Source organism: Hypanus sabinus, chromosome 7 (genome assembly GCF_030144855.1).
Source record: "Hypanus sabinus isolate sHypSab1 chromosome 7, sHypSab1.hap1, whole genome shotgun sequence".
In the NCBI taxonomy this organism is placed as follows: domain Eukaryota; kingdom Metazoa; phylum Chordata; class Chondrichthyes; order Myliobatiformes; family Dasyatidae; genus Hypanus; species Hypanus sabinus.
Window position 1 is genome coordinate 179612150 of NC_082712.1, and position 27854 is coordinate 179640003.

Genomic DNA, 27854 nt, shown 5'->3' on the forward strand with positions numbered 1-27854 from the left:
AGGTGGGCATACTTGAGGTTGGTGCCACCATCTGGTGTGTCATGGAAGATGGAAGATCGAAAGCAGTGAGCTGGCTGTGTGCCCAGAGACCCTAGTTCTTTGGGCATAGAGCTCAGTAAAAGCAATGCAACAGACTTTTAACACCATAAATCGGTGAGTTGTTTATTATGTTTCCCCTCTCACTGTGAAACGGGGACACCTCATTTTCCCTTATTAGGGACAGAGAGAGAGTCTGTGGTATGTCATATACAGGGTGAACGAGTAGTCTTTGGGGTACTGCAAGTTTGTGTCTTTATTGATGCTTTGCTGCACACGAGTGCTGGGGGGTGGCGCTAATGCTTTTTTGCTGGTGGGGGAAGGGCTGAGGTCGTTGTTTTGCTGCTGCTGCTTAGGTGCGGGTGGGGGGAGCTGGGGGCTTTGGGGTTCTAATATTTAACTGTCATTCATTCTTTGGGGCACTCCTGTTTTTGTGGATGTTTGCAAAGAAAAAGAATTTCAGGATGTATATTGTATACATTTCTTTAACATTAAATGATATTGATATTTAATATCAATATTAAACCTATTGATATTTATTGCCTATTTTGTTATTATTTTGCTTGTTTCTTTGTACTTACTGTGAATGTCTGCATGGAAATGAATCTCATGGTTTTATATGGTGACATATTTACTTTGAACTATAAATAAACTTGCAAGTTTATTGTTATGTGCACAAGTCCATGCGTGAAGAAATGCAATGAGCAACTTGTGCAGCGTCACAGGCTCATCACATTAACAGCAGCATTCGCAAAACAAACTTTATGCCATTTTTTACGAGAAAGAATGCAGTTAAAACAAAAAAACCTCTACCTTAGTGCAAAGTGATCAAAGTGGTCATGGTGTTGTGGTTGGTTTAAGGTTATACCAGTTGGTTGAAGGGAAGCAGTTGTTCTTGTGCCTTGTTGTGTTGGACTTCAGGCTTCTATACCTCCTGTGAGATCAGAGTTATAGAGCAATACAGCAAGGGTACAGCACCTTTGGCCCAACCACATCATGCTGACCACTGTGCCCACCCAGCTAGGCTTAATTTCCTGTGCTCAGCCCATACACTTATAAGCCCAGCCCTTCCATGGACCTATTGAAGTGATTATTAAATGATTCTATCTTATCTGCCTCAACCACTTCTTCTGGCAGCTCATTCCATATAGCCACCACCCTCTGTGTGGAAAAAGTTGCCCCTGGTCCCTTTTTAAAATTTCCCTAAATACATATGAGGGTGAGTCAAACTGGCATAGGACTTGCATTATGAATGGTAAGGCCCTGAATAGTGACCTAGGAGAACAAGTACATAGCTCATCGAAAGTTGTGTCACGTGTCAACAAGGTGGTGAAAAAGGCATTTAGAATGCTGGCTTTCATCACTTAAATCCTGGGGAGTTTAAAACATTGGCTTTGTTTGGAATGGAAAGATGTTTGACCTATGTCTCATGCAGTGATACTAGTAAAATATATTTAACTGCAGTATATCTTTAAATTAATAGCTTTTGAGGATATCCTTTCATTGTTTGTTGCAAGTTCATTTCTTGATGAGATAGCAGCCACACTTTATGTCCGTTTATATAAGAGGTTCTGCCCTTTGGAAGTGTGCAGGTAATGTAAATATTCTGTGTACAGCTGCCATAAACAGAAAAGATTCTGGAAATGCTGGAAATACACTGAAACACACACAAAACAAAATACTGGAGGAACTCAGCAGGTCAGACAGAATCCATGGAAATGAATTAACAGTCAACATTTCAGGCTGAGACATTTCATCAGGGCTGCGGTTTGGTGTACATGCAACCAACAAATTGAGCTAATCTTATTTACTCTTTTCTCGGAGAAAAGAGTGAAAATTTGAAAACGGAGGGCTGATGGTTGAGGCTTGTTTTTGAGGTCATAAGGCTGATGAGTGGTGTCCTACAAGGATTCAGTGCTGGGATCCATACTGTTCGTATTATACATCTGATCTGGAACTGAATGTGGGAAATATGAGCAGTGTTGTTAAAACAAAACTTGGAGGGTGGTGGGCAATCTTCAGTTACAAGACCATCAAGAGTGTCCTATCTGCCTTCCATTGTGTGGTACCAAAGCTGTAAAGTATCAAATTGCAAGACCCTACAGAGGATAGTAAAAACTGCTAGGATCATCACCGACATATTCTTCCCCCCTTTTTATGGCACTTACTGGCAGTTTTGCAGATGAAGAGCCCAAGACATTGTTGAGGATCCCTACCAGCCATCCCACAATCCCTTTGACGTACTACTGTCAGTAAGGAGGTACAGGAGCATCAGGACTAGGACGGCCAGACTGAGTAACAGCTTCTTCCCTCAGTCTGTGTGACTAATGAATACCCTGCCACTAAAAAGATCTCGTCATTAGGTCAGCAAGCTGTTTACTTTACTGTTTACTGTTTACCCATGCTGCGCACAGTGTGCACTTTGAATTGTATTTTATTAACTTATTTATGATTTTTGCGCTATGTGTGGATGCACTGTCATCCAGAAGAAAAATGTTTCATTTTGTTATATGTATGTACAATCAGATAACCATAAACCTGAACTTGAATTTGATCCGTTTTGATGAATTGGTTAACGTGGACAGATAGAATTTAACTTTGGGAGGTGAGGTGATATACTATGGGAGGCTTAATAAGTAGCTTGATAATGAATCTAAGTGTATCTGAAAACAACATTTCAGGTAGTTAAGAAGGCTTGCTGTATAATACAAGACCAGGGAAGGGCGCTACAGTAGTGTAGTGGTTAGCCTGAAGTAATTACAGCTTGGGATGCGCTGGAGTTCAAAGTTCAATTCCGACACCATTTGTACAGAGTCTGTACCTCCTCCCTGTGGAATAGGTGGGCTTTCCCCAGGTGGTCTGGTTTCCCCTCTCAGTTCCAGGGCTAGGTTAATTGGTCATTGTTAATTATCCCACAATCAGGTCAGGATTAATAGGGTTTACCAGGGGCCTCTGGTGTGGTGCAGCTCAAAGGGCCAGAGGGGCCTACTCCATGCTGTATCCCTAAATAAAATAAAATAAGTTACAACACAGCACAATAAATTAGTTATATAAATTATTAGTTAGGCCAGAGATGGTGTACTGCATACAGCTTGGTCGCCACTCTATAGGAAGGATGTGGTTGCATTGTGGGAGGTGCAGAGGAGATTCACCAGGATGTTGCCTGGGATGGAATGTTTTAATCATGGTGAGAAGCTGGCCTATTTTCCTTGAAGCAGAGAAGGTCAAAAGGCAACCTGAATCACGTCTACAAATTATGAGAAACCAATTATGTTTCCTTAGAACGGAGATGAGAAGAAATTTCTTTAGCTGGAGGACAGTGAATCTGTGGAATTCATTGCTACATACAGCTGTGGAGATCAAGTCACTGGGTATATTTAAAGTGGAGATTGAAAGGTTCTTGATTAGTCAGGGCATGAAAGGATATAAGGAGAAGGCAGGAGAATGGGATTGAGAGGGAGAATAAGTTAGCCATGATGGAATTGTGGAGTAGATTCTGGGCCTAATGGCCTAATTCCGCTCCTATGTCTTTTGGTCTTATGATGAAAAATAATTCCCCCCCCTTCGCAGAGATACTATGACCAGAGGATAAGGTAAGAGTTAGATTTAGAGCATTTGAGAAAGAATTCTTCTTTCAGTGTGATTGAAATTGGGCATGTATTGCCTCAGGGTGTGCTGGGGGTGATTACGTAGTTGTCCACAGTGCTTCACCAGAGGTGTTATCTCTCTCTGGACAAACCATATACCCCAGGGTGTGAGTGTAGGTCTCAAACATTTACAGTACAAGTTTAATGCTATGGCATAGAAGGCAGTGAGCTAAGGGCTGGGAATGAGGTGATTGCAGATAAATGTCTTATCATAGCATGGGTATAGTGCAGGTAATATTTACCACCAGCTGATGTTAGGGAGCATTCTGGATTTATGTGAAAATAGATATTAATTCAAGCAGGAACCAGTGTTCAATTCTAGTTGTAAATTGCAAGTAGTACATTGAAGTTAAAAGCAAAGACTGGCCCATAGATTAAGAAATATGGTCAACACTGCTGGAGGTTGTCTTTTGTTTTCTCAATGGCCTTCCTCCATCACTGGTGAAAATTCCTATTTCTGACGTTATGACATCAGCTTTTTCTTGATGCCATGTTTACTGACTGTACAATGCTCAATTATGTCGCAGCAAGTGGCAGATATCATTTGTGTCTTCAGTAACAAGAAAGATTAACCAACTGCCTTCTAATTCATTGGGTATGTTTAAAGTGGGGGTCAAAGGATACAGGGAGAAGGTAGGAGAATGGGGTTGAGTGGGATAATCAATCAGTTATGATGGAATGGTGGAGCAGTATTGGTGGGCTAAGTTCTAGACCTATATCTAATGGTCTTGTGGTCTAATCTTGACATTCAATAACACTGCCATCACCGTACCTTGACTACAAGCATTCAGAACGTTGAATCACAAATGAACTGAAATACACCCAGAAGTTGCACACCCTGTTCAAATTTTATGCTAAGCAGCAGCGACAGGAACACACCAGGCATTGAGGGTGTGTGGCACAGGGAATGTACCCTGTTGAGTGAACACGTCTGCCATTGGGGGTGTGTGGCACAGGGTATGTACCCTGTTGAGTGAACACGTCTGCCGTTGGGGTTGTGTGGCACAAGGTACGTACCCTGTTGAATGAACATGTCTGTCACTAGGGGTGTGTGGCACAGGGAATGTACCCTGTTGAGTGAACACGTCTGCCATTGGGGGTGTGTGGCACAGGGTATGTACCCTGTTGAGTGAACACGTCTGCCGTTGGGGTTGTGTGGCACAAGGTACGTACCCTGTTGAATGAACATGTCTGTCACTAGGGGTGTGTGGCACAGGGAATGTACCCTGTTGAGTGAACACGTCTGCCATTGGGGGTGTGTGGCACAAGGTACGTATCCTGTTGAGTGAACATGTCTGTCACTAGGGGTGTGTGGCACAGGGTATGTACCCTGTTGAATGAACACGTCTGTCACTAGGGATGTGTGGCACAGAAATTGTACCCTGCCGAATGAAAACCAGTCGTGACAAAGCTCAATATAAACTGACACAAAAATTAGATAGTCAGTAGAGCTGCCAGTTACCAAGGTACAAAGCATTTACATTCCAGATGTTTTTTAAATGATCATAGATTCCATCTTGTATTATTACTGACTAAATTAAAACGGGAAAATGTTGGGCTTAGGAATGGATAATCTTTCAGGGAAAGCACCAAACTTTAATATTCTGTGTGAATGCCATGGAGAGAGTGTAGAGCATTAAGTTCCTTGGTGTTCACATAATAGGCAATCTAACCTGGACCCATAACACCTCCTCACTAGTCAAGAAGGCACTGTAGTATTTACACTTTCTAAGGAAATTGAGGTGTGCAAGGCTCTCCGTGCCCCCATTCTAACAACTTTCTACAGGAGCACCATCAAGAGTGTCCTGGCTGGCTGCATCACTGTGTGGTATGGAAGCTGTAAGACATCGGACCACAACACCTTATGAGAGGGTCATTGGAGTCTCTCCCCCCCCCCCCCCCACTATCTGTGACACTCCCCCAGTTTTTCTCTCACCCACCTAAACTAGGGACAATTAGTGCAGTCAATTAACCTACCAGCATACATTTGGTATGTGGGATGCAACTGGGGCACCCATGCAGTAACAGGGAGATTGTGCAGACTCATCAGCATTGGAGCTATGTGAAGGCAGCGCTACCTGCTGCTGCAAACTACTGAATAGTTACGATTATATTTATTATAACCCAGCACAGCATAGCAGTTAGCGTAACACTTTACAACACCAGCAATCACCAATCTGGATTCAATTCCTGCCGCTCTCTGTAAGTAGTTTGCCATGTTCTCTCTGTGCTCATGAGGGTTTCTTCCAGGTGCTCTGGTTTCCTCCCACATTCTAAAGATGTATAGATTGGGGTTAGTGAGTTGTGGGCGTCCATACTAGCTGGCTGTTTCCAGCATATCCCCAGACTGTGTTGTTCCATCACTCCAACAATGCATTTCACTGTATATTTCGATGTACGTGAGACAAATATAGCAAAACATAATATTTCTTTAATTAGGTGCCCTTTTCATTGATACTTATCAGCAAAAGAGCCTCTCCACGAAGGAGTCCTGATGAAGGGTCTCAGCATGAAACATTGATTGTTTATTCCTCCCTTTTGAAGCTGCCTGACCTGCTGAGTTCTTCCAGCCTTTTGTGTGTGTGTTGCTGTGTATTTCCAGCATCTGAAGAATCTCCTGTGTTTATGATTTGCCCTTCCACAATTAAACATGTATCCATCATTTCAGTTTGGTGTACAAAGAAGTAAATGACAAGGTGACCTGTTTTGGTTGAAAGCTGCATACTGGCTTGGGCATAGAGGTCCTAGCTGCTGTTTGAATGGTGCCTTTGGGAGTTTGTATTCCTGCTTCAGAGCATAGGTGGGTCGTGGATTCACTCCTCACCCAGAAGATGGCTGCTCCCGCAGTGCAGTACTGCTTTGCAACAATGACTTGAACACTTTCCAGTGTAATTCCTAATGGTTAGTATGTGTTAAATGAGTTGTTATTACGATTGAAGGGAAACATAGAAACTATTTTGGTAAAAGCAGCCCCAAAGAGGAAGGAAGTGTCTGAAGATGTTCAGTGTTCCGAGCACAATGGAAAAGGGAGCCACGGGGAAATCAAAATTAGTTTTATTATCACTAACACATGTGGCAGCAGTACAGTGCAATACAAATAAAAAGTACTATAAATTACTATGATAAGAAATATATAGAAAGTATAAATAAGTAGTGGAAAAGAGCAAAAATAGTAAGTTCATGGACCATTCAGAAATCTGATGGTTGAGAGGAAGCTGTTCCTAAAATGTTAAGTGTGATTGAGAAGTTGTGAGAAGGCCACAGAAAGAGAAGTATCATGAGAAAGGTCTTTTCCTCAAAATACCTAAAGACCTAAATACAGTAAATCCAGCATGTTGTACAAAAGCAAAGCTAAATTCAGTTTAATGAGAGGCATGTTTTATGCAACCCAGATTGTGTTTCTCCATGATAACATCAAAGTTATTTGTTGCTTGTTACAATGTCTGTGCAGACAGTAAGTGCAGAGCTCTTCAGTATTGCTGAAAATGAATGAAGTCAGTGATTTTAAAAAAATGACCTGCCTTTGAGAAGCAAGCTTGATGCTATCTAGGAGGGAACCAGGGATAATTCTGGAAACTAGAGACTGGTGAGTCTCACATCAGTGGTAGGGAACTTACTGGAGAGAATTCATAGAGATAGGATTTATGACATTTGGAAAACCATGGCCTAAGTAAAGAGAGAGCCAGCATGGCTTTGTGCAGGGCAAGTCATTTCTAACTAACCTGATTGAGTTTTTTGGTAAGGTGTTGAGGGTGATGGATGAAAGTAGAGCTGCAGATGTTGTCTACATGGGTTTTAGAAGGGCGTTTAACAAGTCCCTCATGAGAGGCTCAACCAGAAAATTTAAATGCATCGGCTTCAGAGAAGAATTCACAGAGTGATTGTAGATTGCTGCCTCTCTGACTGGAGGCCTGTGACTAGTGCAGTGCCACAGGGATCGGTGCTGGGTCTGTTGTTGTTTATTATCTAGATCAATGATCTGGATGATAACGTGGTAAACTGGATCAGCAAATTTGTGGATGACACCAAGACTGGGGTGTCATGGACAGTGAGGAAGGCTATCAAAACTTTCCATGCGATCTGGATCAGCTGAGAAAATGGGCTGAAAGCTGTTTCTGTGACTCTATGGTGAATTGGATTCAGAACTGGCTTGCCCATGGAAGACGAAGGGTAGTAGAAAAGGGACTTACTTTTAGCTGGTGACCTGTAATTCCTGGCATTCCGCAGGGATCTGTAATGGGACATCTGTTCATGATGTATATAAATAACCTGGATGGAAATGTAGGTGGCTGGGTTAGTAAGTCTTTAGATTATATGAAGATTCATGGTGCTTGCCTTTATTACTTCGCTCAAATGTCAAGAAGTTATGGTGCAACTTTCTAAAACTCTAGTTAGGCTGCATCTGGAGTATTGTTTACAGTTCTGTTCACCCTATAAGAGGAAGGAAGTCGAGACTTTGGAGAGGGTGCAGGAGTGGTTTACCAGGATGTTGCCTGGATAAGAGGCCATGTGTTTATATTTGAGGGACAAATTTTTTTTTATAGAGAGTGGTGGGTTCCTGGAATGCACTAGCTGGGGTGGCGGTAGGGGCAGATACATTAGAAACTTTTAAAAGATAGAAGAGATTAGCTTAGATAACTATTTGATTAGTAATTTAATTGGTTTGGCACAGCATTGTGAGCTGAAAGACCTGTTTCTGTGCTTCACTAATCCATGTTCTATTTTAGAGTGATGAAGTGGAGTTAATGTCATATGGAATATATGATTATCAGGTTCAAACAGACTTTTTATTAACTACGTTATCATTTCACAGTTAAACAATTCCTTAGTTATGAAAGACCAAACCCCATAACTGAACCAAAAGGCAACTCCTCTTTGGAGTAATTTGTTAATGAATGCTATCACTGTTTAATTGGAAATCAAAATGGGGATCTGGAGTGATTCCATGCTTTCTGGCCATGATTTCCCATCACAAGCATCTAACCAGGATAGTCTGGGCAACATGCCAGAGAGAGATAAAGATGTTTGTATTCGAAGTTGCTCCTAAGGGCTTCCCTGAGCTGATGTTGTGTAAATAGGCTTTGTAAGAAATCCAGGCAGGAGTCGGTCGTTCAGCCACTTGTGGCTGTATTACCAATCAATCTTTTAACTTAACCAATCCTGGATCCCTTGATTCCCTTAAGGTCAAAAAACAAATTCTTACCGACCTCTGTCTGCAGCATCCATCTTGAAGGACCCTCACCACCCAGGACATGCCGTCTTTTCATTACTACCATCAGGGAGAAGGTACAGAAATACTCACCTGAAACACTCATATCCATGTAATAATTTTGGAACACTTTTCCCCTCTGCCATAAGACTTCTGAATAGTCCATTAACCCATAAACACCAGTCCACCATTTTACTCTCTTTTTGTACTACTTATTTAGAAACATAGAAGCTTAGAAAAACTCCAGCACAATACAGGCCCTTTGGCCCACAATACTGTGCTGAACATGTACATTTCTTTTCATATTTCTTACAATTTCTATTATTTTTTCTGTATTGCACTGTTATCCCCATAATTCTCTCTTTCAAGTCAAGTCACTTTTTATTGTCATTTCAACCATAACTGCTGGTACAGTACACAATAAAAACGAGACAACGTTTTTCAGGACCATGGTGCTACATGAAACAATACAAAACTACACTGAACTACGTAAAAAGAACACAAACAAAAAAAAAAGCAACATTAGACTACAGACCTACCCAGGACTGCAAAAAGTGCACAAAACAGTGCAGGCATTACAATAAATATTAAGCAAGACAACAGGCACAGTAGAGGGCAGTAAGTTGATGTCAGTCCAGGCTCTGGGTATTGAGGAGTCTGATAACTTGGGGGAAGAAATTGTTACATAGTCTGGTCGTGAGAGCCAGAATGCTTCGGTGCCTTTTCCCAGATGGCAGGAGGGAGAAGAGTTTGTATGAGGGGTGTGTAGGGTCCTTCATAATGCTGCTTGTTTTGAGGATGCAGTGTGTAGTGTAAATGTCTGTAATGGTGGAAAGAGAGACCCCAGTGATCTTCTCAGCTGACCTCACTATCCGCTGCAGGGTCTTGCGATCCGAGATGGTGCAATTTCCGAACCAGGCAGTGATGCAGTTGCTCAGGATGCTCTCAATACAACCTTTGTAGAATGTGATGAGGATGGGGGGTGGGAGATGGACTTTCCTCAGCCTTCGCAGAAAGTAGAGATGCTGCTGGGCTTTCTTTGCTATGGAGCTGGTGTTGAGGGACCAGGTGAGATTCTCCGCCAGGTGAACACCAAAAAATTTGGTGCTCTTAATGATCTCTACTGAGGAGCCGTCGATGTTCAGCGGGGAGTGGTCGCTCCATGCCCTCCTGAAGTCAACAACCATCTCTTTTGTTTTGTTCACATTCAGAGACAGGTTGTTGGCTCTGCACCAGTCCATTAGCCGCTGCACCTCCTTTCTGTATGCAGACTCGTTGTTCTCGTTGTTGGAATCACTTGAGTTTGAATGCATTGTGACCAATGTTTTTGCACATTCAATTGGTTTCATGAAAACTGTTGTCCTATATTTAAATCAAGAAAGTTAATGACATTTATTGCAAGTTGTTCTAATGGTATTGCTTAATTCAAAAATGAGATTGGTGACCTTCCGATGTTTTAATTATGTAAATAAAAGGGGGCATCGAAAAGATAACCAGGGTTGACACTGGAGTGGTGGTGTGCTGGTGAAAATCAGCAGGCAGTTATGATCAGTCCAATTCTCCCCTTTTCTGTTTTTCCACTGAAAGAACTATTTAATTAGTTTTCATTTTATTGTCTGATTTGGTCATGAAAAATGTTAGATAGAACCATAACCTTAACAAGCAGGATGTGGGAGGGTCATTTTACCCTTCAGGGATCTAGTTATTGCTGGTATGGCTGGGTTACATTGCACATCAATATTTATTACTTATTTATAATTATTATATTGTTTATTTTTGTATTTTCAGTTTGTTGCTCTGAGCACATTGGTTGTCTATCTTGTGTGTTTATTTTATTAATTCTATTGTGTTTCTTTGTATTTACTGTGAACACCTGTAAGAAAATGAATCTTAGGGTTGTATATGGTGACATATATGTACTTTGACAATAAATTTACTTTGAACTTTGACCATCCCTCAATGCTGTTGAGGAGATGGGTGTGAGCCACCTTCCTGAATTGTTGCAGGGCATTGTTCATTCCTGTTGTGAGGATAAAGGAGTGTGATCGCTTCTGGAGTTTCCCTGAGCCCTGGTAACAGAGGTTGCAGGTTTGTGAGGTGCTGTTTGAATCAGAATCCAGTTTATTATCACCGGCATGTGACATGAAATTTGTTAAATTAGCAGCAGTAATTCAATGCAATGCATAATCTAGCAGAGAAAAAAAATAACAAATAAAATAATAATAAATAAATGAGTAAATCAATTACATATATTGAATAGATTTTTTAAAAACATGCAAAAACTGAAATACTGTATATCAAAAAAAAATGAGCTAGTGTCCAAAGATCCAATGTCCATTTAGGAATCGGATAGCAGAGGGGAAGAAGCTGTTCCTTCAGGCTTCTGTACCTCCTTACCTAATGGTAACAGTGAGAAAAGGGCACGCCCTGTGTGCTGGAGTTCCTTAACAATGGACATTGCCTTTCTGAGACACCACTCCCTAAAGATGTCCTGAGTACTTTGTAGGCTAGTACCCAAGATAGAGCTGACTAGATTTAAAACGTTCTGCAGTTTCTTTCGCTCCTGTGCAGTAGCCCCTCCATACCAGACAGTGATGCAGCCTGTTCAGAATGTTCTCCACAGTACAACTATAGAAGTTTTTGAGTGTATTTGTTGACATGCCAAATCTCTTCAAACTCCAAATAAAGTATAGCCGCTGTCTTGCCTTCTTTATAACTACATCGATATGTTGGGACCAGGTTAGAGATCTTGACACCCAGGAATTTGAAATTGCTCACTCTCTCCTGATGCTGGAGAAATTATAATGGGTAACAAAGAGATGGCAGAGGAACTAAATGAGTATTTTGTATCAGTCTTCACAGTGGAAGACATTAGCAACATACCTGATAGCCAGAGGTCTCAGAGAATAGAATTAGGTACAGTCAAGATTACTAGAGAGAAAGTGCTTGGGAAGCTAAATGGACTAAGGATAGATAAGTCTCCCAGACCAGATGAGTTGCTGAAGGAGGTGGCTTTGGAGATTGTGGAGGCATTGGAAATGATCTTCTAGGAATCAATAGATTCTGGCATGGTTCCAGTGGACTGGAAAGTCGAAAATGTAGTTCCACTGTTTAAGAAAGGAGGGAGGCAGCAATCATTGAGGGTGTTTAAGGAGGAGATTGATAGGTATCTAATTAGTCAGGGTATCAAGGGATATGGGGGAAAAGCCCGAAATTGGAACTAGATGAGAGAATAGTTTAGCTCATGGTAGAATGGCGGAGCAGATTCGATGGGCTGAATGGCCTACTTCTGCTCCTTTGTCTTGTGATCTTGTGATCTCCACTCCTGATCTCTGTGAGGATTGGTGTTCCTTCGTCTTACCCTTCCTGAAGTCCACAATCAGCTCTTTCGTCTTACTGACATTGAGTGCCAGGTTATTGCTGCAGCACCATTCCACTGGTTGGCATATCTCACTCCTGAATCCTGTTGCTGTCTGTAAGGAGTTTGTACATTGTTCCTGTGACCGCGTGGGTTTCACCCGCATGCTCCAGTTTCCTTCCATGTTCCAAAGATGTACAGGTTAGGGTTAGTGAGTGTGGACATGCTGTGCTGGTGCTGTAAGCTTGGCAACACTTGCAGGCTTCCCCCAGCACAATTATAGACATAGAAACATAGAAATGTAGAAAACCTGCAGCACAATACAGGCCTCATCCTCCGTCGCTCCAAGGGGAAAAGGCTGAGTTCACTCAACTTATTCTCATAAGGCATGCTGCCCAATCCAGGCAACATCCTTGTAAATCTCCTCTGCACCCCTTGTATGGTTTCTACATCCTTCCGATAGTGAGGCAACCAGAGCTGAGCACAGTACTCCAAGTGGGTTCTGACCAGGGTCCTATTTAACTGCAACATTACCTCTCAGCTCCTAAACTCAGTCCCACGATAGATGAGGTCCAATGCTCCGACTGCTTTCTTAAGCACTGAGTCAACCTGTGCAGCAACTTTGAGTGTCCTATGGACTCGGACCCCATGATCCCTCTGATCCTCCACACTGCCAAGAGTCTTACCATTAATACTATATTCTGCCATCATATTTGACCTACCAAAATGAAGCACTTCACACTTATCTGGGTTGAACTCCATCTGTTACTTCTCAGCCCAGTTTTGCACCCCATCAATGTCCCGCTGTTACCTCTGACAACCCTCCACACTATCCACAACACCTCCCACCTTTGTGTCATCAGCAAATTTACTAACCCATCCTTCCACTTCTTCATCCAGGTCATTTATAAAAATCACAAAGAGTAAGGGTCCCAGAACAGATCCCTGAGGCACACTACTGGTGACTGACCTCAATGCAGAATATGACCTGTCTACAACCACTCTTTGCCTTCTGTGGGCAAACCAGTTCCGGATCCACAAAGCAATGTCCCCTTGGATCCCATGCGTCCTTACTTTCTCAGTAAGCCTTGCATGGGGTACTTTGTAAAATGCTTTGCTAAAATCCATATACATTCCATCTACTGCTTTACCTTCATCAATGTGTTTAGTCACATCCTCAAAAAATTGAATCAGGCTCGTAAGGCATGATCTGCCTTTGACAAAGCCATGCTGGCTATTCCTAATCATATTACGCCTCTCCAAATGTTCATAACTCCTGCCTCTCAGGATCTTCTCCATCAACTTACTAACCACTGAAGTAAGATTCATTGGTCTATAATTTCCTGGGTTATCTCTACTCCCTTTCTTGAAATATGGAAAAACATCTGCAACCCTCCAATCCTCGGGAACCTCTCCCGTCCACATTGTTGATGCAAAGATCATTGCCAGAGGCTCAGCAATCTCCTCCCTCACTTCCCACAGTATCCTGGGGTACATCTCATCCGGTCCCAGTGATTTATCCAACTTGATGCTTTCCAAAAGCTCCAGCACATACTCTTACTTAATATCTAGATGCTCAAGCTTTTCAGTCTGTTGCAACTCATCCCTACAATCACCAAGATCCTTTTCTCTAGTACCTCAGCTATCTCCTCCGGTTCCGTACACACTTTTCCACTGTCACACTTGATTGGTTCTATTCTCTCACGTCTTATCCTCTTGCTCGTCACATACTTGTAGAATGCCATGGGGTTTTCCTTAATCCTGTCTGCAAGGCCTTCTCATGGCCCCTTCTGGCTCTCCTAATTTCTTTCTTAAGCTCTTTCCTGCTAGCCTTATAATTTTCTAAATCTCTGTCATTACCTAGCTTTTTGAACCTTTCATAAGCTCTTCTTTTCTCTTAACTAGATATACAACAGTCATTGTACACCACTGTTCCTGTACCCTACCATCCTTTTTCTGTCTCATTGGAACTTACCTATGCAGAACTCCACACAAATATCTCCTGAACATTTGCCACATTTCTGTACATTTCCCTGAGAACATCTGTTCCAATTTATGCTTCCAAGTTCCTGCCTGACAGCCTCATATTTCCCCTTACTCCAATTAAACACTTTCCTAACTTGTCTGTTTCTATCCCTCTCCAATGATATGGTAAAGGAGATAGAATTGTGATCACTATCTCCAAAATACTCTCCCACTGAGACAGGGTTGGTTGTTGACGCAAACGATGCATTCCACTCTATGTTTCAATGTACATGTAACAGATAAAGCTAATTTATGCATTCTGGCTGATAGGCAGCCCCTAAACATTCACTCCCCTGCCCCACCCTGTTACCAGCACAATGGCTAAAGTGTGCACTGGCCACAAACAGTAGTGCCATTAGAGATTAAAGATTTGACCAGAAAACGTTTCTGCTTTTTTGTTGTTTGATTTTTTACCTGCAGTCTGTTTGAGGCCAGTACACATTATAGTCACTATGCTGGTAGCAGAGAGGGTGTGTTCAGAAGCTGCCTTTCAGCTGGACTGCATTGTTCTGGATGCTGTTGAGCATTCCAAAGATTGTCAACAGTGTGCCCATCAGGAGTGATGGAGCACTGCTTTAGCAGTAACTAACCGATGGGGTTTGTCCTCCTTTTCTGAACTGTAATATCCATCATACATGACTCGTGCCTTTTGCTGATGGAAACATTCACTGCCAGAAACTTAATCTCTGACCTGCTCTTATAGTGAAGATATTGATGTGGTTGGTGCAGTTGAGTTTCTGGTCATTGGGACCTCCAAGATGTTTGATGGAGGGAGGAGGTGAGAACTCACTCATGGTAATACCATGGAATATGGAAGATTAGTTGTTGCATCTTCTTCTGTTTGAGATAGCGTTCCTTGATATTAGTGTGGTGTGAACATTACATGCCACCTAGCAGTCTGTTTGTTACTGACCTGTCAAGATGTTTCTGAAAGTGTGGACAGCTTCCTTTGTCTATGGACATGTGAACGGGATTGAACACAGTTCAATCGTCGATTAATTTTCTTACTTCTCAGTTTGGCCTCAGCTGGACACAGGTGTTAGTGACAGTGGGATCGAACAGAAGACATTGGAGCAGAATTAGGCCATTAGACCCAGCATGTCTGCTCTGCCATTTCATCATGGCTGATCCATTTCCCTCTAAACCACATTCTCCTGTCCTTATTCCCTGTAACCTTTTATGCCCTGATTTATCAAGAATCTATCAATTTCCCCCTTAAATATACCCAATGACTTGGCCACCTGGGGCAACAAATTCCACAGATTCTCTATCCTCTGGCTAAAGAAATCCCTCATATCCATTCTAAATGGATGTTCCTCTATTCTATTCTGAGGCCATGCCCTCTGGTCATGGACTTTTGGAAGCATCCTCTCTGCATCACTCTATCTCGGCCTTTCAACATCGAACACTACAACTCAGTACTGGCCCTTCAGCCATCAATGTTGTGTCAGCATTTTAACCTACTGCAAGATCTGTATAACCGTTTCCTCCCATATAGCCCTCCATTTTTCTATAATCCATATCTATATGTCCCTAAAATGCCCCCCTATACTTTCCAACAAGCAGCTTAAAATTGTGTCAACTCTTATTAGCCATCTGGATCTGAGAGGAAAGCTGCAGTCGATCAACTAATCAACACTTATATCAGAATGTGACCATAAGACAGCGGAGCAGAATTAGGCTATTCAGCCCATCGTCTGCTCCACCATTCCATCATGGCTGATTTACTATCCCTCTCAACCCCATTCCTCTTTTCTCCATAACCTTTGATGCTCTGCCTAACGGAGAGCCTCTGCTTTAAGTATACCCGATGACTTAGTCACCACAGCCATCTGTGGCAATGAATACACTACCCTCTAGTTAAAGAAATTCCACCTCAAATGGACATCCTCCTATTCTGAGGCGGTGCCCTCTGGTCAGAAATTCCCCCTGCTGTAGGAAACATCGTATAGTGGTAACAAAGGTTTCAGCATTTCTTCAGTACTCACGTGCTGGGTCCTGCTGTCACTGAGAATGGCTGAGTTCTTGGAGCAGCCTCTTTCCGTCATCTGTGTACTCACCAGCACTTGCCACTAGGTGTGGATTGATGGCAGAGTGTTAATCTTCTAAACTCCCTGTCCAACCAGAGTTGATCACTGCTTATTCAGTAACAATGACGGGTGTATCAAACTATCAGATTACAGACTTTGACAGTGTACAATCCCCCAGTCTGTCAGTAACAGTGATGTGTGTACCAGACTATGAGATTACAGACTGATGGTGTACAATCCCCCAGTCTGTCAGTAACAGTGAGGGGTGTACCAGACTATGAGATTACAGACTGATGGTGGACAATCCCCCAGTCTGTCAGTAACAGTGATTTGTGTACCAGACTATGAGATTACAGACTGATGGTGTACAATCCCCCAGTCTGTCAGTAACAGTGAGGGGTGTACCAGACTATGAGATTACAGACTGATGGTGTACAATCCCCCAGTCTGTCAGTAACAGTGAGGGGTGTACCAGACTATGAGATTACAGACTGATGGTGTACAATCCCCCAGTCTGTCAGTAACAGTGAGGGGTGTACCAGACTATGAGATTACAGACTGATGGTGTACAATCCCCCAGTCTGTCAGTAACAGTGAGGGGTGTACCAGACTATGAGATTACAGACTGATGGTGTACAATCCCCCAGTCTGTCAGTAACAGTGAGGGGTGTACCAGACTATGAGATTACAGACTGATGGTGTACAATCCCCCAGTCTGTCAGTAACAGTGAGGGGTGTACCAGACTATGAGATTACAGACTGATGGTGTACAATCCCCCAGTCTGTCAGTAACAGTGAGGGGTGTACCAGACTATGAGATTACAGACTGATGGTGGACAATCCCCCAGTCTGTCAGTAACAGTGATTTGTGTACCAGACTATGAGATTACAGACTGATGGTGTACAATCCCCCAGTCTGTCAGTAACAGTGAGGGGTGTACCAGACTATGAGATTACAGACTGATGGTGGACAATCCCCCAGTCTGTCAGTAACAGTGATGTGTGTACCAGACTATGAGATTACAGACTGATGGTGGTCAATCCCCCAGTCTGTCAGTAACAGTGAGGGGTGTACCAGACTATGAGATTACAGACTGATGGTGTACAATCCCCCAGTCTGTCAGTAACTAAGTAAGAGATGGACCAATAGGAGGTTTCTTTTCTGTTATTTATGTCCCTATTTTCTTCCACAAGGGAAGATGTTGCCTGTAAGACCTCCAAACCAACCTTGTTTGGCTTAATACATCATCCAAAGGGGTTCCCTCCAATTGTTCTGTACGATGGGTTATGAGGATTGAAATGTGGAGCTGAAATTAACCCATGTTGTGGGTCTGTAGAATTTGCAGTTTGTGTAGCCATTCTCTAACCATACGGGTTTCTAATGTCCAGATGTATATGTTGTATCCTGCGCAAATCAAACTTGGACATTCACTGATTAAATGACATAATGCAACCTGTGTACCTTACTACAGTTAGTTAATGATCTTGATGTCTTCTCGACTGATTTATGAACTCTGTAGCCACTTTATTAGGTTCACTTGTACACCTCGTTATTACAAATATCTAGTCAGCCAATCAGGTGGCAGCATGATAAAGGCATGTGGACATGTTCAAGCTGTTTAGTTGTTGTTCAGACCAACAAACTTATAGGCAGGTACATGGATTATGATCTAAGTGACCTTGACCTTGGAATGATTGTTGATGCCAAACAGGGTGGATTCAGAATCTCAGATTCAGATTCAGTATCTCAGATTCCCCTGATCCCCTGGGGTTTTCATGCACAGCAGTCTCAGAGTTGACAGAGAATGGTGTGGAAAAGCAAAAAAAAAACATCCAGTGAGAAGCAGTTCTGTGGGTGAAAACACCTTGTTAATGAGAGAGGTCAGAGGAGAATGGCCAGACTGGTTCAAACTGACAGGAAGGTGACAGTAACTCAAATAACCACACGTTACAACAGTGGTGTGCAGAAGAGCATCTCTGAACAGCACTTCATCGAACCTTGAAGTGGCTGGGCTACAGCAGCAGAAGAACACACCTGTACCTAATAAACATAGAAATTTACAGCACATTGCAGGCCCTTCAGCCCACAATGTTGTGCCGACCATGTAACCTACTCTAGAAACTGCCTAGAATTTCCCTAGCACATAGCCCTCTATTTTTCTAAGCTCCATGTACCTATCTGAGAGGCTCTTAAAAGACCCGATTGTATCTGCTTCACCACCGCTGCTGGCAGTGCATTCCACACACCCACCACTCCCTGTGTGAAAAACTTACCACTGACATCCCCTTGGTAACTATTTCCAAGCACCTGAAAACTATGCCCCCTCTTGTTAGCCTTTTCAGCCCTAGGAAAAAACCTCTAGCTATCCACACAATCAATGCCCCTCATCATCTTAAACATCTCTATCAGGTCACCTCTCATCCTCTGTCGCTAAAAGGAGTAAAGGCCAAGTTCACTCAACCTATTCTCATAATGGATGCCCTCCAATCCAGGCAACATCCTTGTAAATCTCTTCTGCACTGTAGTATCCACATCCTTCCTGTAGTGAGGTGACCAGAGCTGAACACAGTACTCCCAAGTTGGGTCTGAACAAGGTCTTGTATAGTTAAAGTGGCCACTTGAGTGTTTATTTATTTATGTTCAGTAAGGATTAAAATGTATGCTGTATAATTGGTTTGAATTTTGTACTACCTATAAAATGAATGAGTTTCCTGTCTCTCTGTTCCTTTCACTGTCTTATCATTATTACAACTATGATTGACCCACTGGTTGCACACCTGTGTTTATTTACCTTACAGCGAGCCCTGACTGCGACTGAGGACCTGCAACTGGTGAAAGTTCTGGAGATGTGCGTGGACACACAGGGTAGCAGTCTAGGAAACTTTGGTGAGGCAGCATTTACTGAACAGCTCTTTATTTAAAGTATCTTCCATGATGCTATCTTGTTTTCACTGTATAACTTGTTTTCACTTTGTATAACTTGCTTTTAACATCTTAAATTAAAGGTCTTCAAAGGTGAATACACATTGTTCTGTGAAATTGATTTCATTTCATTGGAGCACAGGGTGTGGAGCAGATGGTGTAATGCTAATACAGCACCAGTGAACCGGGTTCAAGTCTGCCACTGTCTGTAAGGAGTATGTAACTTCTCTCCATTTCCACATAGTTTTCCTCCGGATGCTCTAGTTTCCACCCACATTCCAAACACTTACAGGTTTGTATTAATTGGTTACATGGGTGTAATTGGCCGGTGCAGGCTCATTGGGCCAGAAGGGCCTGTTTCTCTGTTGTATCTCTAAATATGAAATTCAACATTACATCTAAAAATTGTGATGACATTGCACTCAATAGATTCACCTGTCCATTTCTCACTCCTTAACTTTCTTTTTCTTCTTTATTTCTGTTCCCCATTTGTCTGTTGTCTCTATTTCTTTTGCCTTAATATTCTGTATCCCCTTTCAGGGCACTTCTCCGATTTTTCTCTGTCTTGTTCTGGCTGCTGCTTTTTCACGTTCTTTCCAAATGCCATCCATCTGTAAGAATTTTCCACTCTCAGGCATTAACTGCTTTGCCCTAAACTTTTTTTTTAAAAAAGGAAAACTGACAAATAGAAGATTGCCATAAGACATAGGAGCAGAAGTCAACCTCTCGGCCCTTGAAGTCTGTTCCACCATTCCACCATGGCTGATTTACTATCCATCTCAGCCCCATTCTTCTGCCTTCTCCCTGTCAACCTCCCTTTAAAAGTTTTCAATTTGGGATGTACAGCCTTCTATAGCAATGATCTCCACAGATTCACCACTCTCTGAATAAAGACATTCCCTCTCATCTCTGTTCTAAATAGATGTCCCTCTACTCTGAGGCTGTACCCTCTGGTCCTGGACTCTCCCCACGTCCTCTCCACATCCCCTCTCTTTGAACCTTTCAGTATTTGATAGTTTTCAATGAGATTCTCCACCCCCCCCCCCCCCATTCTTGTGATCTCCAGCAAGTACAGGCCCAGAGCCAACAAACCCGCCTCATATGTTAACCCTTTCATTCCAGAAATGATTCTCATGAACCTCACATCTTTTCTTAGATAAGGTGCTCAAAGCAGCTCCAGCAAAGTGATTAGTTGTAATCCTGGGTTCCATTCTGAACCTGCTGTTTGCTACTCCACTCTGTTGTCCAGCCTCTTCATTTCAAGGACACAAGAGCTATTCCAGCCTTCCATTAGAAAGGCAAAGTAATCAGTGTTCAGCAGTTTGACTGATGTGATTGAGTGGCAGTTCTTTTGACCCAAGCCTGCCTGTGAGGTCCTGGACCCCAGTGTTTAATCAGTAACAAAACTTATAGGTATTCTCTGTTCTACTTCAGAATAGGCAGCACAGTAGTGTAGTGGTTAGCGTAATGACTTACAGTGCCAGCAGCTGGGGTTCAATTCACACTGCTGTGTGTGAGGAGCTTGAACATTCTCCCCGTGTCTGCGTGTGTTTGCTCCTGCATTCCAAAGACATACGGTTAGTAGATTAATTATTCACATGGGCATCATAGCTTCACTGGGCCAGATGAGCCTGTGACCATGCTGTCTCTCTAAATAAGTGCCAGATATACTTTTCAAATTTCAAGAAGCCAAGGAATTTGTTTAGATATCAGCAGTTATTTGCTCTGTATTTTTATTTGGTGATTTGTTTATGTTCCTGAATTTTTCTTTAAATAATTGTTGTTAAATAATCTGTTTTAGATTCAGATTTATTTATCGTATGTACCTCAAAGCACACAGTAAAATGCATTGTTTGCAACACAACCTAAGGATGTGCTGGGGGCAGTCCACAAGTGTTGCCACACAATCTCACGTCAAGATAACATGACAGCAACGCTTAGCAGAATAACACAGAATATACCCAGCAATGAAGCAACAACAGTGAAACAAGCTCTGATTTTCTCACCTTCCCTCCAACTCGCCCATCCACATACATACATAGTCTTCTATCACCAGGACAGGCCTTTTTCGGCCTTTAGCTGTCTCATGAATTCACAGGCACTGGGACCCAACTTCCCCAGTGGTCACTGAGATTCGCAAACCATGCTCTGGCCATTGGGTCTCAATTTCTGGATCCCCGACTGACCTTCGGGCTTTGACCTGGATCTCCGATTGACCTTTCAGCCTTGATCAGCCTTCGAGCTTCAATCCGGATCCCTGATCGGCCTCCAGGCACCGATCCAAACCCCCGATTGATCTTTAGTATTGACCTAGGACTTGCAGATGATGAAATTTGTTGTGAAACAAATGTGAAATTTGTTATTTTGTGGCAGCTATACTGTGCAAGATATAAAAGGTACTATAAATAAGGATAAAAGGTACTATAAATAAGGATCGGAAGGGCCTGCTCCGCACTGTAACTCAATAAATAATAAAATAAATAAACTTAATTTCCTTTACAATCTCATTTATTGCTAGTGTTTCCTGAACACTGAACGATCCTGAACATGGTTCTTTAAATGAGTAAGAGATGAAAGGTGTGACCCTGACTAAAGAAACTGAAGTGTCTTGCTCAAATCGTCGATTATTCATTCCCCTCCATGTCAGACATTGCCTGACCTGCTGAGTTCCTCCATCATTTTGTGTGTGTGTGTGTGTGTGTGTGTTGCTTGACTAATCAGGATTCTGACGCAGACCCCATCATCCTGGATGAACTGCCTGAACTTCCTACTCTCCACGACCTTCCAGGAGGTTCTATCAGCTGTCCATTCCCTTAAGAACAATAAGTTCCCTGGCACTGACAATATCCCTGCCGAGTTACTGAAGAACGGAGGGTACATGTGTATGCACATCCTCTACCAGTACATCACCAAGGTCTGGAATGATGAGAACATCCCACAGTAACAGAGAAATGCAAACATCGTTGTCATTTATAAGAACAAGGGTGACAAGGCCATCTGCGGCAATAGTCGGGGCATCTCACTCCTTTCTGTTGCTGGAAAGGTCCTGGCTAAGGTGATGCTTCAGAGGCTCATCAGCAACATTACCGAGTCACTGCTGCCTGAATCGCATTGTGGATTTAGGAAGAACAGGAGCACGATGGACATGATCTTCACAGCCCAGCAGCTTCAGGAAAAGTTCTGGGAGCAATATCAAGACCTGTTTATGGCCTTTGTTGACCTCTCCAAAGCATTCAACACTGTGCAAAGAAAGCTCTTATGGGATGTCCTCCTCAGGTTTGTCTGTCCCAATAAATTTGTTAACATCCTCCGCCACTTCCATGGTGGGATGACTGCTTGGGTGACCATAGGAGGACAAGAGTCTGAGCCCTTCTTTGTACGCACAGGGGTGTGTGCTAGCACCAATGCTCTTTAACATCTTCCTCTTTTGTGTTACCAAGCTTCTCCACAACGAGATTGAAGATAGCAGCGGTGTGGCAGTGGACGTCAGATTAGATGGCAACCTCTTTGACATTAGGAGGCTCCACACAACCACCAAACTCCATAGAGAACGGGTCCTGAAGCTGCAGTTTGCAGATGACCGTGCTCTTGTGCCCCATACTCCGGAGGATCTTCAGACTGTCCTTGCTGTGGCAGTGAGAGCGTACAGCAGGATGGGGCTGACTGTCAATACCACCAAGACAGAAGTGGTTTGCCAATGGAGTACCAGTGTCCCACCCACCCTACCTGCCTTCACTGTTGGTGATGAAAAGCTGTCAGTAGTGCGAGCTTTCAAATATCTGGGCAGCATTCTCTCTGAGGATAGCGGCATTGACAACGACATCCAGAGCCACATTAAACAGGCATCAGCTGCCTTTGGGAGACTTCAGCGTAGAGTCTTTTTGAACAGGAGCCTTCGTTCCTCCACAAAGGTCGCTGTATATCAAGCGGTCTGTGTCACCACCCTCCTTTATGGCTGTGAAGCTTGGGTAACCTACAGCTGACACATCAAGTCCTTGGAGTGCTTCCACATAAGCTGCCTTCTGCGCATCCTGGGAATTACCTGGCGTGAGCGGGTGCCTCACACTGAAATACTTGTAAAGACCAACTGCAGAAGTATCGAGGCCATGATCACCCAGCGTCAGTTGCAGTGGCTGGGGCACGTGATAAGGATTTCCCCATGTTGGTTACCCCGCAGAGTGTTATATGGCCAGCTACATCATGGTCAACGCTCAGCTGGAGGGCCGAAGAATCGCTATAAGGATCAGATAAAGAATGCTTTAAGGAAATGTAAGATCAGACTTGAGACCTGGAGGATGTTGCTGCTGACCGTTACACTTGGCGACAGCTGTGTAGGGATGGGGTTCGTATTCTGGAGATGGAAAGAACAACCAGAAGACAGCAGAAGAGAGCCAGGAGAAATGCAGCCATGGTTGCCATCACGACCATCACTACCACATATACATGTCCCACCTGCAGTAGAACTTGTGGGTCCAGGATAGGACTGTATAGTCATCAAAGATCTCACCGTTAAAGGAGTGGACGTCATCATGGGATTCCGATGGGCAACCAAAGAAGAAGTTGCTTGACTATATTGGATCTTATGTCTGGCGTGTTCCGGGGTCTTAAACTAGTTCACTGTAGCAATGTTCAAAACCTGAATCTTACTGCCTATGAAGGCAAGAACCTGGCAATCTTGCTTTTTGCAGTTTTAGGTGATAAATCAAAAGGGTAATCATCTTATCTGCGGTTTATTTCAGAAACAGACACTAACAGAGATAGCCAGCCTTTCAGAATCAGAATTGGGTTTAATTTAATTGGCATAGGTCATGAAATTTGTTGTTTTGTGGCAGCAGTACATTCCAATACTCATGTCCTCCATTGGTCAGGGTTGACCATGGATGTTAAGTCCCAACTGTCTATGAGATATGCAAACCAATATGTAAGCCAGGGCAGTACAATATGGAGAGCAAGTTGTTCCTCATGTAGCAGGCTCCCCCTCTCCATGCAGCTGATGATACACAGAAACTCTATAGCACAATACAGGCCCTTTGGCTCATGAACCTATGTCGGACATGTCCCTACCTTAGAACTACCTAGGCTTTACCCATAGCCCTCAATTTTTCTAAGCTCCATGTAGCCATCCAGGAGTCTCTTAAAAGACCCTATTGTTTCTGCCTCCACCACCGCCATTGCCACCGGCAGCCCATTCCATGCACTACCACTCTCTGCATAAAAAACATGCCCCTAACATCTCCTCTGTACCTACTTCCAAGCACCTTAAAACTATGCCCTCTTCAGCCACTTCAGCCCTGGGGAAAAGTCTCTGACTATCCACACAATCAATGCCTCCCATTATCTTATACACTTTTTTAATTCTGTTTTCTAAAATTTTAAAGTTCAGTGGTTGGTAAGTTGATGGAGAAGATCCAGAGAGGCAGGATTTATGAACATTTGGAGAGGTATAATATGATTAGGAATAGTCAGCATGGCTTTGTCAAGGGCAGGTCGTGCCTTATGAGCCTGATTGAATTTTTTGAGGATGTGTCTAAACACGTTGATGAAGGAAAAGCTGTAGATGTAGTGTATATGGGTTTCAGCAAGGCATTTGATAAGGTATCCCATGCAAGGCTTTTTGAGAAAGTAAGGAGGCATGGGATCCAAGGGGACATTGCTTTGTGGATCCAGAACTGGCTTGCCCACAGAAGGCAAAGAGTGGTTGTAGACAGGTCATATTCTGCATTGAGGTCAGTCACCAGTAGTGTGCCTCAGGGATCTGTTCTGGGACCCTTACTCTTTGTGATTTTTATAAATGACCTGGATGAAGAAGTGGAAGGATGGGTTAGTAAATTTGCTGATGACACAAAGGTGGGAGGTGTTGTGGATAGTGTGGAGGGCTGTCAGAGGTTACAGCGGGACATTGATAGGATGCAAAACTGGGCTGAGAAGTAACAAATGGAGTTCAACCCAGATAAGTGTGAAGTGCTTCATTTTGGTAGGTCAAATATGATGGCAGAATATAGTATTAATGGTAAGACTCTTGGCAGTGTGGAGGATCAGAGGGATCTTGGGGTCAGAGTCCATAGGACGCTCAAAGCAGCTGTGCAGGTTGACTCTGTGGTTAAGAAGGCGTATGGTGTATTGGCCTTCATCAATCGTGGAATTGAATTTAAGAGCCGAGAGGTAATGTTGCAGCTATATAGGACCATGGTCAGACCCCACTTGGAGTACTGTGCTCAATTTTGGTTGCCTCACTACAGGAAGGATGTGGAAGCCATAGAAAGAGTGCAGAGGAGATTTACAAGAATGTTGCCTGAATTGGGGAGCATGCCTTATGAGAATAGTTTGAATGAACTCAGCCTTTTCTCCTTGGAGCGAAGGAGGATGAGAGGTGACCTGATAGAGGTGTATAAGATGATGAGAAGCATTGATCATGTGGATAGTCAGAGGCTTTTTCCCAGGGCTGAAATGGTTGCCACAAGAGGACACAAGTTTAAGGTGCTGAGAAGTAGGTACAGAGGAGATGTCAGGGGTAAGTTTTCCACTCAGAGAGTCGTGAGTGCGTGGAATGGGCTGCCGGCAATGGCGGTGGAGGCAGATATGATAGGGTCTTTTAAGAGACTTTTGGATAGGTACATCGAGCTCAGTAAAATAGAGGGCTATAAGTAAGCTTAGTAATTTCTAAGGTAGGGACATGTTCGGCACAACTTGTGGGCCAAAGGGCCTGTATTGTGCTGTAGGTTTTCTATGTTTCTATGTATTTTTTTGAGTCCAAAGGAACAGCAGAATTCAATACAGTTTGGCACCAGCAGCCTCACAGAAGTCATCAGTCTGCATTGAACTCAATGTAGGACTGCTTTAGGTACATCAGATTTTTCCTCGAGGTTGATTCCTGATGCCTTCTCTTCAAGTGGGTATAGTTGAAAGGCAGTGGAGGTTTGAGATCAGAGTTTTCATTCTCCTAGAAGAGCTGCCAACCTCAGCTGGTGAGCTCCATCCACCCAGCAAAATTGGTTTGAAAGCGGCAGTAACTTGGCTTTGCCCCTTCTCCTGTCAGTAGAAATGGTTCTGCAGGGCTTAGTTGTTAAGCCACACATGAAGACAAAATCTGGACAGAGGCCAGAGGCTATTTGAGATACATGCCATTGAGAGATTTAAGTCTGCTCCACCATTCGATCATGGCTGATCCTTTTTTTCCTCCTCCTCAACCTGAGTTCCTGGCCTTCTTCCCCTAAACTTTTGATGCCATGTCCAATCAAGAATCTGTTAATCTCTGTCTTAAATACACCGAATGACTTGGCCTCCACAGCTGCATGTGCAGCAAATTCCACAAATTCACCACCCTTTGGCTAAAGAAATTTCTCTGCATCTCTATTTTGAATGGATGTTCTTCTATTCTGAGGCTGTGTCCTCTTGTCCTAGACTTTACCACCATGGGAAACATTCTTGCTACATCTATTCTGTCTAGGCCTTTCAACATTCGAAAGGTTTCAATGAGATCCCTCTTCATTCTTCTGCATTCCAGTGAGTACAGATCCAGAATCATCAAATGTTTCTCGTATAATAACCCTTTCATTCCTGGAATCATCCTTGTGAACATCCTCTGCACCCTCTCCAATGCCAGCACATCTTTTCTAAGATGAGGGGCCCAAAACTGTTCCAAATACTCAAGGTGAAGCCTCACCAGTGTCTTTTAAAGCCGCAGCATCACATCCCTGCTCTTGTATTCTAGACCTCTTGAAATGAATGCTAACGTGGCATTTGCCTTCCTTACCACCGACTCAATCTGCAAGTAACCTTCAGGGTGTTCTGCACAAGGACTCCCAAGTCCCTCTGCATCTCAGATTCCTGGATATTCTCCCTGTTAAGAAAATAGTCGACACATTTATTTTTACTACCAAAGTGCATGACCATGCATTTTGTAACACTGTATTTCATTTGCCACTTCCTTGCCCATTCTCCTAATCTGTCTAAGTCCTTCTGCATCCTACCTGTTTCCTCAACACTACCTGCTCCTCCACCAATCTTCATATCATCTGTAAACTTGGCAACAACGCCAACTAAATCTTTGATATACAGCATAAAAAGAAGTGGTCCCAACACCAACCCCTGAGGAACACCACTAGTCACTGACAGCCAGCCAGAAAATGATCCTTTTATTCCCACTTGCTGCTTCCTACCAATCAGCCAATGCTCTAACCATGCCAGCAACTTTCCTTTAAATCCACGGGCTCTTAACTTGGTAAGCAGCCTCATGTGTGGCCCCTTGTCAAAGGCCTTCTGGAAGTCCAAATATACAACATCTACTACATCCCCTTTATCTATCCTACTTGTAATATCCTCAAATAATTCCAACAGGTTGATCAGCCAGGATTGTCCCTGAAGAAAACCATGCTGGTGTTGTACTATCTTGTCCTGTGTCGCCAAGTACTCCATTACCTCATCCTTAACAATTGACTGTAACATCTTCCCAACCATTGAGGTTAGGCTAAGTGGTCTATAATTTCCTTTCTGCTGCCTTCCTCCTTTTTTAAAGAGTGGAGTGACATTTGCAATTTTCCAGTCCTTCCAATTTTACAATTTGCCAGAGTCCAATGATTTTTGAAAGATCATTTTTAATGCCACCACAATCTCCAAGGCTAACTCT

At 43.1% G+C, this 27854-nt stretch overlaps 1 protein-coding gene across 4 annotated transcripts in view; it reads left to right on the top strand.

Annotated features, from left to right (window-relative positions):
- The window catches only part of lrrc56 (leucine rich repeat containing 56), a 272028-nt gene that overhangs the window by 59695 nt on the left and 184479 nt on the right, over positions 1–27854 (top strand). For all 4 annotated transcript variants that reach the window (XM_059976253.1, XM_059976254.1, XM_059976255.1 and 1 more), the window contains exon 4: positions 19105–19192. In XM_059976253.1, the coding sequence (XP_059832236.1) occupies positions 19105–19192 (88 nt within the window). The remainder of the gene's footprint in view (positions 1–19104; positions 19193–27854) is intronic.